Below are 14,727 nucleotides of genomic sequence, written 5' to 3'. Positions count from 1 at the left end.
GTACAAGTGTCACCTGTAACGTGATTTTTGTTAGCCTACCATAGGCCTATGCATCAATGTGCATGATTGAGGAGGACGGACAGGTAGCCTAATATCTTATGACGTCAACTATGTGTCCACTTGCATTGCAGGCCTATTTGTAGAAACATGTAAGGCCTAAATAAGAATGTTCTCCGTTATTTTAGATTTCCTTTGCGTTGATTGCCATTGCCTTCAACGCTGAAGAATGGTTCATACCCGAAACTCATACCAATAAAAATATGTCAATTTAAGATATATATATATATATTTTTACCGGAGTGCTCTCCTCTTTCTGTTTCATTTATCATTGGCCCACAATACAATAATTTACTTATCTTTCTCCATTTATAGCCTACTCCTTTGCAATGTTTGTCTAGATACAGCACTTCGTAGCGATAGTCTAACACTTTTTTTTAAAATAACGTTAGTAGTACACATTGTTAGGGGAACGCGAAGTTTAAACATGACTTCGAGGTTCTGCTTCAGGGCGGTGGGGAGCTCGAGACATAGCCCATGGACTGCACGGACCTATGGATACCACTTAAGCTTATATCAAAAGTGTATTGTGATCATTAATTCATGCACTTGAAGTAGCCTACATTGCTTATCAATATTTTACAGATGACATAACCAACTTGTAATTTATTATGAAACATTGAAAGAAAAAGGGTTTTGGTCTGTATATCGTTTAGAATATATGCAGGTCGGTGTCTTGGTTGTTGTTGTAATTCATCACACATATTTTTTTATATTCAAAAGATATTGCAAGTCTTAATTCAGCAAATCAGGAAATTGATGCAACGTGTGTCATGTTTAAAAATCAAATCAAAAATCCTGAACATACAGCATGGTAACAAGGGTCGGATATATTTTTTGATCCAACTATTAAAGTGTTTATGATGAAGAAAGAAACATAACATGCACGAATGTATTGTTTACTATAATACACATTTATTTCAGTATGACACAGACATTTTGAATTGCGTGACTGAAACAAGGATTATTGTGTAGCCTACAAGGTTTATGTACAGAGTAAAGTCAAATTTGATCACTCTACATTTGATTGTACATTGTTTATAGTTGACCCGGACCCCGGGCACATTACCCATGTGAACGACACAGAACAGAGAATGTTGAATGAATAGGGTACGCCATATTTTGATTGACATGCTCTGTTACAATTTACCCTAAACCATAGGAGATGGAGCAACGTTTTCCCAAGTCTGAGATTCCATCCTCGAATTGGAGGACAAATTTGAATAATGTTTTAGTTTGTTTTAATTAAACTACTTAGAGCTTGAGGAGACGTGTATATTTTAACTTGACTTAATATATATTATATATTATAACTACACATGATCTGCTATTGTGAAGCGAAATGTCCGTACAACTCAAACCCCATCCTCACTTGGAACGTCCTTTCCAGACGTGTGTTGTAGTTAATGTTAATTATCCTTCTTGACTTATTTGACATAATTCAGCACTCCCCATTCCTGGGACGGATCTCACAAGCCTTAAATATTTAGAAATAGCTTAACCGACCTGTAATTTGTGCCTAACAATCCTGCATGCTTCTTTAGCCGTGCCGTGCAGGCAGAGGAAGACAGAAGGGTGAAATGTAGATCGGTATATGTATACCCCTTTCTACATCATTTGTGCCTTACACTGAAGCTTCCTATCTGTGCCATGCTATGCAGAATAGGAAATATAAGTCTGAAATGAATGTATAACCTTCATTCCTCTGGAAGTTAAGTGGTTTAAGTGGGATGAGAAGGATGCCAAAACAGCGCGAGAGTTGCAGGCGCTATATGCACTTATTTCCTGGCAGATATGGGATCTTCCCATTCCTTCCTTAGGCACATGCAAACCTTTTCCCAGCCCCTGATTCCGAACACACTTCAAGTATACTTCATGGAGAAAAAAATAATATTGACTTTTTATTGCCCTTGTCTTGGCTTTGACCAAAGGAAAATAAAGAACACATACTTGTGGTTTGCTTTGATAATTCTTTCCAAAATATATTTTTATTTTCGCTCAGAAAAATATCGTGCATGAATCAATGTTTAGGAAAACAGACTGTATTTCCTTTCTGTGCAGTAGTCAACAATCGAACAAATATTTTAAATGAATATTTTGCAGCAAGTCATACAAAACTTGGCTACAACACAAATATTTATATGTTTTCATATTTGGCACATGGTAGCCGTCGTTTACAGTAGAAATTACCTTACACACACACACACACACACACACACACACACACACACACACAGGGAATGTCATGGCATTCGATTGCAACTGATTTGCTCGGTCCTAGGAATAACCAGACAGAAATAAAGTCACTTGACAACAAGAAAATATTACGTTTTTCATTCTTGCTACACAACTTCTCATTGGAAACTGTTCAAAGCCCTGAATTATTTTTTAAAACTAGAAAAACGTAGAGCGTATAGGAGAGTGCACATGGCAAATCTAAGATACATCATTACAGTATTGTCCCTTATGTTGACTTTAGGAGAGCAATGAGTCTATCTGGAAAGGATGACAGCTGCCACCTTGCGCTGTGTGCATCTTCACCCGGGAGAAATCAGCATCGGAGTTTGGCATGTAGCCCTGTGACGTCATGTGGACAGCTGTGCGTGGGTCCCTGCTGTGCTCGGCTTGCTCCGCGAGGCTGCACCTGTATGCGTGCAACATGCGCGACGCGCCTGAGCTGGCCTGGTGGTACAACTGCTGGGCATGTGCATGCGCCATAGCAGGGGATAGGGGTGGGTAGCCCAGTGTGTGGGGCAGCATGTGGTGGGCACCGGCGGGCCAGTAGCACCGGTGGGCACCGGGGTTGGTATATGCACTGTCTGCATCAGTGTGGTCTCTATCGTCCCTCCTTATGAAGGGCTTACTGAGGATGCTATCGATGGAGAAGGAGCTGGAAGAGCTGGAGAACTTAGCGCCCATAACCCTCTCCTCCCGGGAGGGCGCAGATGGAGTGCTCGAGAAGCGAGTCTCCTCGTCTGGGGTCTTGATGTCCTTATTGGAACCAACGCTGGATCGGCACTTACTGATGCGCTTCCTCCTGCGCCGGAACACCCCGTCGGCGAAGGTATACTCGCTGTTCGGGTTCAGCATCCAGTAATTGTCCTTGCCCCAGGGCCTGGACGGGTCCCGGAGCACCTTGAGGAAACAGTCATTCAGCGACAGGTTGTGGCGCACCGAGTTCCGCCAGCCAGTGTAGCTGCCACGGAAGAACAGGAATTTATTCATCAGGTAGTTGTTGATCTCAGCTAGAGTCAACTTGCCACTGCCGGAGTCCCGGATGGCCATAGCAATGAGTGCGATGTAGGAGTAGGGTGGCTTGGGTCTGCGGGTGTAGGGCTTCCCCTTGCCATCGGCGCTGCTCGTGGTGGCAGGTGTTGGACTGTTGGCCACGCAGTCCCCGTCTGAGCCCAGCTCATCCCCGGATAGGGGAGAGGGGACAGTTCCCTCTGCATCACTGTGACTGCACACCTCCAAGGGAACGAAGTGGGTTGCGGAAAACACTTCAAGTTTCATGTTTAAATCTTTATTTGGTATCTTCCTCCTCTCACCTGTCAGTGGAATTGTCAGAGTTCCTCGCAGTGCAGTTCTCCTCGTCTAAAAGTGAAACAAATAGATTGTCTGTGGTGGTTCTTCAGAGAGGCGCACGTGTAGCCGGTGAATCTGTTTCTGTAGTGGGGTCAGTGCACGTGTCTTTGAAAGCAGAGGTCGCTCTCCGTACAGGAGCTCGGTTGTACAGACGAACTCGAGGCACCCAGACTAATGAGCAGTAGAGAGTAGATTTGTCTCAGGAGACGCGCCCTGTTATAATATAATTCCTCCGCGAGGGACTGCCCACAAGGGGCGTGGTCTATAATCTCGAGCTCAGAGTAAATCTCAAATCCATTGAAATGATTGTGGGATTTATGATTGCCCGCTCCTTCTATTAAACGTATAAAAAAATTAATTACGAGGAAGAGATAAGAACTGTGTTTTAAAAATAATATATTTTGGAATGCTTCAACAGCTCTCTCTCTCTCTCGCTCTCTCAAACACGCACACACACTCACACACGCACACCTGCAATATTGTGTGCCAGAAAATAATTTTTCGGGAGGTGGCGTGCGTTTGCCAGACACACACACAGATGTGTTTACGTTTGTAATGTTTGTTTGTAAAGAATTTCACATCATGATACATGTATTTACAAGTCTATTTCAATGATACATGTATGAAGATTCAGAACAAAACACCGTAGACTAGCTCTAGGTCTAATACAAACAAATAAAACTGTGATGATTATTAAACCGTGAAACAACACAACTTTTCTATCAGAAACGGTCACGTGACCCCACAACACCGCTCAAAGATTACATTAACGGCAAGCTGAAGTCTCTTGTTGAAAGTGGAGACCTTATGTAAAAATACTATGAGTTCATGAAAGTATACAATCCAGCCACGAGGTTTATCCATGCGAGTCTAATCCACAAGCGTTGTGCCAAAATTCACAAATAATTGGATAAGCTCTCAGGGAGACCTGTTTTGGCTGCCATTGGCTCATTGACTGAACATATTTGTGCTTTTGAAGATTTCTTTCGAAAACAATGTGTGGTGCACATTTACACGATTATATGGACACGAGTAACACCCTTAAAACAATTCAAACAGTTATGGGGAGATGCTTATGGCTTGCTTTGTTGTTGAATCCCTGTATACAAACGTTTCCACCAGCGAGGCCTAGAAACTATGGTACACTGTCTTAGTTAACGACCCACTGGTACACTTCCTAGCACTAACTGTATTGTTGAACTTGCTGAGATTGTTCTAAGAACTTTTTCATGTTTGAAAATGACATCTTTATTCAAAAAAGGGCAATTGCTATGGGTAGTAAAATACACTATATATACACAAAAGTGCGTGGAGAACCCCTTCAAGTAAGTGGATACGGCTATTTCAGCCACACCCGTTGCGAACAGGTGTAGGAAAATCGAGCACACAGCCATGAAATCTCCATAGACAAACATTGGCAGTAGAATGGCCTTACTGAAGAGCTGAGTGACTTTTAACATGGCACCGTCATAGGATGCCACCTTATCAACAAGTCAGTTGTTCAAATTTCTGCCCTGCTAGAGCTGCTCCGGTCAACTGTAAGGGTTGTTATTGTGAAGTGGAAACATCTAGGAGCAACAACGGCTCAGCCGCCAAGTGGCAGGCTCAACAAGCTCACAGAACAGGACCACCACTGAAGTATGTCAAATTCATCTGTCCTCGGTTGCAACACTCGCTACCAAGTTCAATAACTGTTTGTTGGGAGCATCATGATCTGGGTTTCAGTGGCCAAGCAGCCGCAACACAAGCGTAAGACCACCATGTCAGCTGGAGTGTTGTGAAGCTCGCCGCCATTGGACTTTGGAGCAATGGAAACACGTTCTCTGGAGTGAAGAATCACGCTTCACTATCTGGAAGTCCGATGGACAAATCTGGGTTGGCGGATGCCAGGACATCACTACCTGCCCCAATGCATAGTGCCAACTGTAAAGTTTGGTGGAGGAAGAATAATGGTCTGGGGCTGCTTTTCATGGTTCGGGCCCCTTAGTTCCAGTGAATATAAACATTAACGCTGCAGCATACAATGACATTCTAGATGATTCGGTGCTTCCAACTTTGTGGCAACAGTTTGGGGAAGGCCCTTGCCTGTTTCAGCATGACAATGCCCCCATGCAAAAAGCGAAGTCCATACAGAAACGGTTTGTCGAGATCGGTGTGGAAGAACTGGACTGGCCTGCACAGAGCCCTGACCTCAACCCCATCGATCACCTTTAGGATGAATTGGAACGCCGACTGCGAGCCAGGTCTAATCGCCCAACACCAGTGCCCAATCTCACTAATGCTCTTGTAGCTGAATTGAAGCAAGTCCCCACAGCATTGTTCCAACATCTAGTGGAAATACTTCCCAGAAGAGTGGAAGTTCCTATAGCAGCAAAGGGGGGACGAACTCCATATTAATGCACATGATTTTGGAATGAGATGTTCGGCGAACAGGTGTCCACATACTTTTGGTAATGTTGTGTAGCATCGAATTATGCCAATCTATATGTGGGGTTGTTTGAGAAGAATGTGATTTTCAGCCCTAAGGGACAGATTAAAATGGACTCTGCGGAAGTGGGGGGTCCAACTCAAGGTGTCATAAATAAAAATGCACCCCCCTTCCCAATGCACCCCCCCCAGAATTAACTCAAAATAATGTTTACACCGACAAATAACAATAACTGTAGATATTGACTTTGCCACTTCAACATGCTTTTGAGGCACAGTCGATGCCACGCAGGGCTACGGGCCAGAAGGTTCGCTGACCACCACAGACAGTCGATGCCACGCAGGGCTACGGGCCAGAAGGTTAAGGGTTCACCGACCACCACAGACAGTCGATGCCACGCAGGGCTACGGGCCAGAAGGTTAAGGGTTCACCGACCACCACAGACAGTCGATGCCACGCAGGGCTACGGGCCAGAAGGTTAAGGGTTCACCAGACCACCACACGGGCCAGAAGGTTCGTTCACCGACCACCACGCAGGGCCACGGGCCAGAAGGTTAAGGGTTCACCGACCACCACAGACAGTCGATGCCACGCAGGGCTACGACCAGAAGGTTAAGGGTTCACCGACCACCACAGACAGTCGATGCCACGCAGGGCTACGGGCCAGAAGGTTAAGGGTTCACCGACCACCACAGACAGTCGATGCCACGCAGGGCTACGGGCCAGAAGGTTAAGGGTTCACCGACCACCACAGACAGTCGATGCCACGCAGGGCTACGGGCCAGAAGGTTAAGGGTTCACCGACCACCACAGACAGTCGATGCCACGCAGGGCTACGGGCCAGAAGGTTAAGGGTTCACCGACCACCACAGACAGTCGATGCCACGCAGGGCTACGGGCCAGAAGGTTAAGGGTTCACCGACCACCACAGACAGTCGATGCCACGCAGGGCTACGACCAGAAGGTTAAGGGTTCACCGACCACCACAGACAGTCGATGCCACGCAGGGCTACGGGCTGACCACCACAGACAGTCGATGCCACGCAGGGCTACGGGCCAGAAGGTTAAGGGTTCACCGACCACCACAGACAGTCGATGCCACGCAGGGCTACGGGCCAGAAGGTTCGCTGACCACCACAGACAGTCGATGCCACGCAGGGCTACGGGCCAGAAGGTTAAGGGTTCACCGACCACCACAGACAGTCGATGCCACGCAGGGCTACGGGCCAGAAGGTTCGCTGACCACCACAGACAGTCGATGCCACGCAGGGCTACGGGCCAGAAGGTTCGCTGACCACCACAGACAGTCGATGCCCACGCAGGGCTACGGGCCAGAAGGTTCGCTGACCACCACAGACAGTCGATGCCACGCAGGGCTACGGGCCAGAAGGTTCGCTGACCACCACAGACAGTCGATGCCACGCAGGGCTACGGGCCAGAAGGTTCGCTGACCACCACAGACAGTCGATGCCACGCAGGGCTACGGGCCAGAAGGTTCGCTGACCACCACAGACAGTCGATGCCACGCAGGGCTACGGGCCAGAAGGTTCGCTGACCACCACAGACAGTCGATGCCACGCAGGGCTACGGGCCAGAAGGTTCGCTGACCACCACAGACAGTCGATGCCACGCAGGGCTACGGGCCAGAGGGTTCGCTGACCACCACAGACAGTCGATGCCACGCAGGGCTACGGGCCAGAAGGTTAAGGGTTCACCGACCACCACAGACAGTCGATGCCACGCAGGGCTACGGGCCAGAAGGTTCGCTGACCACCACAGACAGTCGATGCCACGCAGGGCTACGGGCCAGAAGGTTCGCTGACCACCACAGACAGTCGATGCCACGCAGGGCTACGGGCCAGAAGGTTCGCTGACCACCACAGACAGTCGATGCCACGCAGGGCTACGGGCCAGGAGGTTCGCTGACCACCACAGACAGTCGATGCCACGCAGGGCTACGGGCCAGAAGGTTAAGGGTTCACCGACCACCACAGACAGTCGATGCCACGCAGGGCTACGGGCCAGAAGGTTAAGGGTTCACCGACCACCACAGACAGTCGATGCCACGCAGGGCTACGGGCCAGAAGGTTCGCTGACCACCACAGACAGTCGATGCCCACGCAGGGCTACGGGCCAGAAGGTTCGCTGACCACCACAGACAGTCGATGCCACGCAGGGCTACGGGCCAGAAGGTTCGCTGACCACCACAGACAGTCGATGCCACGCAGGGCTACGGGCCAGAAGGTTCGCTGACCACCACAGACAGTCGATGCCACGCAGGGCTACGGGCCAGAAGGTTCGCTGACCACCACAGACAGTCGACCACGCAGGGCTACGGGCCAGAAGGTTCGCTGACCACCACAGACAGTCGATGCCACGCAGGGCTACGGGCCAGAAGGTTAAGGGTTCACCGACCACCACAGACAGTCGATGCCACGCAGGGCTACGGGCCAGAAGGTTAAGGGTTCACCGACCACCACAGACAGTCGATGCCACGCAGGGCTACGGGCCAGAAGGTTAAGGGTTCACCGACCACCACAGACAGTCGATGCCACGCAGGGCTACGTGCCAGAAGGTTAAGGGTTCACCGACCACCACAGACAGTCGATGCCACGCAGGGCTACGGGCCAGAAGGTTAAGGGTTCACCGACCACCACAGACAGTCGATGCCACGCAGGGCCGGGCCAGAAGGTTAAGGGTTCACCGACCACCACAGACAGTCGATGCCACGCAGGGCTACGGGCCAGAAGGTTAAGGGTTCACTGACCACCACAGACAGTCGATGCCACGCAGGGCTACGGGCCAGAAGGTTCGCTGACCACCACAGACAGTCGATGCCACGCAGGGCTACGGGCCAGAAGGTTCGCTGACCACCACAGACAGTCGATGCCACGCAGGGCTACGGGCCAGGAGGTTCGCTGACCACCACAGACAGTCGATGCCACGCAGGGCTACGGGCCAGAAGGTTAAGGGTTCACCGACCACCCCAGACAGTCGATGCCACGCAGGGCCACGGGCCAGAAGGTTCTGACCACCACAGACAGTCGATGCCACGCAGGGCTACGGGCCAGAAGGTTCGCTGACCACCACAGACAGTCGATGCCACGCAGGGCTACGGGCCAGAAGGTTCGCTGACCACCACAGACAGTCGATGCCACGCAGGGCTACGGGCCAGAAGGTTCGCTGACCACCACAGACAGTCGATGCCACGCAGGGCTACGGGCCAGAAGGTTCGCTGACCACCACAGACAGTCGATGCCCACGCAGGGCTACGGGCCAGAAGGTTCGCTGACCACCACAGACAGTCGATGCCACGCAGGGCTACGGGCCAGAAGGTTCGCTGACCACCACAGACAGTCGATGCCACGCAGGGCTACGGGCCAGAAGGTTAAGGGTTCACCGACCACCACAGACAGTCGATGCCACGCAGGGCTACGGGCCAGAAGGTTAAGGGTTCACCGACCACCACAGACAGTCGATGCCACGCAGGGCTACGGGCCAGAAGGTTAAGGGTTCACCGACCACCACAGACAGTCGATGCCACGCAGGGCTACGGGCCAGAAGGTTAAGGGTTCACCGACCACCACAGACAGTCGATGCCACGCAGGGCTACGGGCCAGAAGGTTAAGGGTTCACCGACCACCACAGACAGTCGATGCCACGCAGGGCTACGACCAGAAGGTTAAGGGTTCACCGACCACCACAGACAGTCGATGCCACGCAGGGCTACGGGCCAGAAGGTTAAGGGTTCACCGACCACCACAGACAGTCGATGCCACGCAGGGCTACGGGCCAGAAGGTTCGCTGACCACCACAGACAGTCGATGCCACGCAGGGCTACGGGCCAGAAAGGGTTCACCGACCACCACAGACAGTCGATGCCACGCAGGGCTACGGGCCAGAAGGTTCGCTGACCACCACAGACAGTCGATGCCACGCAGGGCTACGGGCCAGAAGGTTCGCTGACCACCACAGACAGTCGATGCCACGCAGGGCTACGGGCCAGAAGGTTCGCTGACCACCACAGACAGTCGATGCCACGCAGGGCTACGGGCCAGAAGGTTCGCTGACCACCACAGACAGTCGATGCCACGCAGGGCTACGGGCCAGAAGGTTCGCTGACCACCACAGACAGTCGATGCCACGCAGGGCTACGGGCCAGAAGGTTCGCTGACCACCACAGACAGTCGATGCCACGCAGGGCTACGGGCCAGAAGGTTCGCTGACCACCACAGACAGTCGATGCCACGCAGGGCTACGGGCCAGAAGGTTCGCTGACCACCACAGACAGTCGATGCCACGCAGGGCTACGGGCCAGAAAGGAAGGTTCGCTGACCACCACAGACAGTCGATGCCACGCAGGGCTACGGGCCAGAAGGTTAAGGGTTCGCTGACCACCACAGACAGTCGATGCCACGCAGACCACCACAGGCGATGCCACGGGCCAGAAGGTTCGCTGACCACCACAGACAGTCGATGCCACGCAGGGCTACGGGCCAGAAGGTTCGCTGACCACCACAGACAGTCGATGCCACGCAGGGCTACGGGCCAGAAGGTTAAGGTTCGCTGACCACCACAGACAGTCGATGCCACGCAGGGCTACGGGCCAGAAGGTTCGCTGACCACCACAGACAGTCGATGCCACGCAGGGCTACGGGCCAGAAGGTTCGCTGACCACCACAGACAGTCGATGCCACGCAGGGCTACGGGCCAGAAGGTTCGCTGACCACCACAGACAGTCGATGCCACGCAGGGCTACGGGCCAGAAGGTTCGCTGACCACCACAGACAGTCACCACAGGGACGGGCCAGAAGGTTCGCTGTCGATGCCACGCAGGGCTACGGGCCAGAAGGTTCGCTGACCACCACAGACAGTCGATGCCACGCAGGGCTACGGGCCAGAAGGTTCGCTGACCACCACAGACAGTCGATGCCACGCAGGGCTACGGGCCAGAAGGTTCGCTGACCACCACAGACAGTCGATGCCACGCAGGGCTACGGGCCAGAAGGTTAAGGGTTCACCGACCACCACAGACAGTCGATGCCCACGCAGGGCTACGGGCCAGAAGGTTCGCTGACCACCACAGACAGTCGATGCCACGCAGGGCTACGGGCCAGAAGGTTCGCTGACCACCACAGACAGTCGATGCCACGCAGGGCTACGGGCCAGAAGGTTCGCTGACCACCACAGACAGTCGATGCCACGCAGGGCTACGGGCCAGAAGGTTCGCTGACCACCACAGACAGTCGATGCCACGCAGGGCTACGGGCCAGAAGGTTCGCTGACCACCACAGACAGTCGATGCCACGCAGGGCTACGGGCCAGAGGGTTCGCTGACCACCACAGACAGTCGATGCCACGCAGGGCTACGGGCCAGAAGGTTAAGGGTTCACCGACCACCACAGACAGTCGATGCCACGCAGGGCTACGGGCCAGAAGGTTCGCTGACCACCACAGACAGTCGATGCCACGCAGGGCTACGGGCCAGAAGGTTCGCTGACCACCACAGACAGTCGATGCCACGCAGGGCTACGGGCCAGAAGGTTCGCTGACCACCACAGACAGTCGATGCCACGCAGGGCTACGGGCCAGGAGGTTCGCTGACCACCACAGACAGTCGATGCCACGCAGGGCTACGGGCCAGAAGGTTAAGGGTTCACCGACCACCACAGACAGTCGATGCCACGCAGGGCTACGGGCCAGAAGGTTAAGGGTTCACCGACCACCACAGACAGTCGATGCCACGCAGGGCTACGGGCCAGAAGGTTCGCTGACCACCACAGACAGTCGATGCCACGCAGGGCTACGGGCCAGAAGGTCCGCTGACCACCACAGACAGTCGATGCCACGCAGGGCTACGGGCCAGAAGGTTCGCTGACCACCACAGACAGTCGATGCCACGCAGGGCTACGGGCCAGAAGGTTCGCTGACCACCACAGACAGTCGATGCCACGCAGGGCTACGGGCCAGAAGGTTCGCTGACCACCACAGACAGTCGATGCCACGCAGGGCTACGGGCCAGAAGGTTCGCTGACCACCACAGACAGTCGATGCCACGCAGGGCTACGGGCCAGAAGGTTCGCTGACCACCACAGACAGTCGATGCCACGCAGGGCTACGGGCCAGAAGGTTCGACCACCACTGACCACCACAGACAGTCGACAGCCACGCAGGGCTACGGGCCAGAAGGTTCGCTGACCACCACAGACAGTCGATGCCACGCAGGGCTACGGGCCAGAAGGTTCGCTGACCACCACAGACAGTCGATTACGGGCCAGAAGGTTCGCTGACCACCACAGACAGTCGATGCCACGCAGGGCTACGGGCCAGAAGGTTCGCTGACCACCACAGACAGTCGATGCCACGCAGGGCTACGGGCCAGAAGGTTAAGGGTTCACCGACCACCACAGACAGTCGATGCCACGCAGGGCTACGGGCCAGAAGGTTAAGGGTTCACCGACCACCACAGACAGTCGATGCCACGCAGGGCTACGGGCCAGAAGGTTAAGGGTTCACCGACCACCACAGACAGTCGATGCCACGCAGGGCTACGGGCCAGAAGGTTAAGGGTTCACCGACCACCACAGACAGTCGATGCCACGCAGGGGCTACGGGCCAGAAGGTTAAGGGTTCACCGACCACCACAGACAGTCGATGCCACGCAGGGCTACGGGCCAGAAGGTTCGCTGACCACCACAGACAGTCGATGCCACGCAGGGCTACGGGCCAGAAGGTTCGCTGACCACCACAGACAGTCGATGCAACGCAGGGCTACGGGCCAGAAGGTTAAGGGTTCACCGACCACCACAGACAGTCGATGCCACGCAGGGCTACGGGCCAGAAGGTTCGCTGACCACCACAGACAGTCGATGCCACGCAGGGCTACGGGCCAGAAGGTTCGCTGACCACCACAGACAGTCGATGCCACGCAGGGCTACGGGCCAGAAGGTTCGCTGACCACCACAGACAGTCGATGCCACGCAGGGCTACGGGCCAGAAGGTTCGCTGACCACCACAGACAGTCGATGCCACGCAGGGCTACGGGCCAGAAGGTTCGCTGACCACCACAGACAGTCGATGCCACGCAGGGCTACGGGACAGAAGGTTCGCTGACCACCACAGACAGTCGATGCCACGCAGGGCTACGGGCCAGAAGGTTCGCTGACCACCACAGACAGTCGATGCCACGCAGGGCTACGGGCCAGAAGGTTCGCTGACCACCACAGACAGTCGATGCCACGCAGGGCTACGGGCCAGAAGGTTCGCTGACCACCACAGACAGTCGATGCCACGCAGGGCTACGGGCCAGAAGGTTCGCTGACCACCACAGACAGTCGATGCCACGCAGGGCTACGGGCCAGAAGGTTCGCTGACCACCACAGACAGTCGATGCCACGCAGGGCTACGGGCCAGAAGGTTCGCTGACCACCACAGACAGTCGATGCCACGCAGGGCTACGGGCCAGAAGGTTCGCTGACCACCACAGACAGTCCATGCCACGCAGGGCTACGGGCCAGAAGGTTCGCTGACCACCACAGACAGTCGATGCCACGCAGGGCTACGGGCCAGAAGGTTAAGGGCTGACCACCACAGACAGTCGATGCCACGCAGGGCTACGGGCCAGAAGGTTCGCTGACCACCACAGACAGTCGATGCCACGCAGGGCTACGGGCCAGAAGGTTCGCTGACCACCACAGACAGTCGATGCCACGCAGGGCTACGGGCCAGAAGGTTCGCTGACCACCACAGACAGTCGATGCCACGCAGGGCTACGGGCCAGGTTAAGGGTTCACCGACCACCACAGACAGTCGATGCCACGCAGGGCTACGGGCCAGAAGGTTAAGGGTTCACCGACCACCACAGACAGTCGATGCCACGCAGGGCTACGGGCCAGAAGGTTAAGGGTTCACCGACCACCACAGACAGTCGATGCCACGCAGGGCTACGGGCCAGAAGGTTAAGGGTTCACCGACCACTACAGACAGTCGATGCCACGCAGGGCTACGACCAGAAGGTTAAGGGTTCACCGACCACCACAGACAGTCGATGCCACGCAGGGCTACGGGCCAGAAGGTTAAGGGTTCACCGACCACCACAGACAGTCGATGCCACGCAGGGCTACGGGCCAGAAGGTTCGCTGACCACCACAGACAGTCGATGCAACGCAGGGCTACGGGCCAGAAGGTTAAGGGTTCACCGACCACCACAGAAGGTCGATGCCACGCAGGGCTACGGGCCAGAAGGTTCGCTGACCACCACAGACAGTCGATGCCACGCAGGGCTACGGGCCAGAAGGTTCACTGACCACCACAGACAGTCGATGCCACGCAGGGCTACGGGCCAGAAGGTTCGCTGACCACCACAGACAGTCGATGCCACGCAGGGCTACGGGCCAGAAGGTTCGCTGACCACCACAGACAGTCGATGCCACGCAGGGCTACGGGCCAGAAGGTTCGCTGACCACCACAGACAGTCGATGCCACGCAGGACGGGCCAGAAGGTTCGCTGACCACCACAGACAGTCGATGCCACGCAGGGCTACGGGCAGAAGGTTCGCTGACCACCACAGACAGTCGATGCCACGCAGGGCTACGGGCCAGGTTAAGGGTTCACTGACCACCACAGACAGTCGATGCCACGCAGGGCTACGGGCCAG

The 14,727-nt window shown here is 54.3% G+C and overlaps 1 protein-coding gene across 1 annotated transcript; it reads right to left on the bottom strand.

Moving 5' to 3' along the window:
- Positions 1-1,937: 1,937 nt before the first annotated feature.
- LOC115145530 (forkhead box protein Q1-like) lies at positions 1,938-3,823 on the bottom strand. The gene has a single exon (XM_029687054.2). It carries the CDS (start codon positions 3,568-3,570, stop codon positions 2,533-2,535), a length of 1,038 nt encoding a protein of 345 aa, XP_029542914.2. The 5' UTR covers positions 3,571-3,823; the 3' UTR covers positions 1,938-2,532.
- Positions 3,824-14,727: the final 10,904 nt, after the last annotated feature.

The sequence above is a fragment of the Oncorhynchus nerka genome, linkage group LG17 (genome assembly GCF_034236695.1).
Source record: "Oncorhynchus nerka isolate Pitt River linkage group LG17, Oner_Uvic_2.0, whole genome shotgun sequence".
Classification (NCBI taxonomy): Eukaryota; Metazoa; Chordata; class Actinopteri; order Salmoniformes; family Salmonidae; genus Oncorhynchus; species Oncorhynchus nerka.
This window is presented reverse-complemented; position numbering and strand designations above follow the sequence as displayed.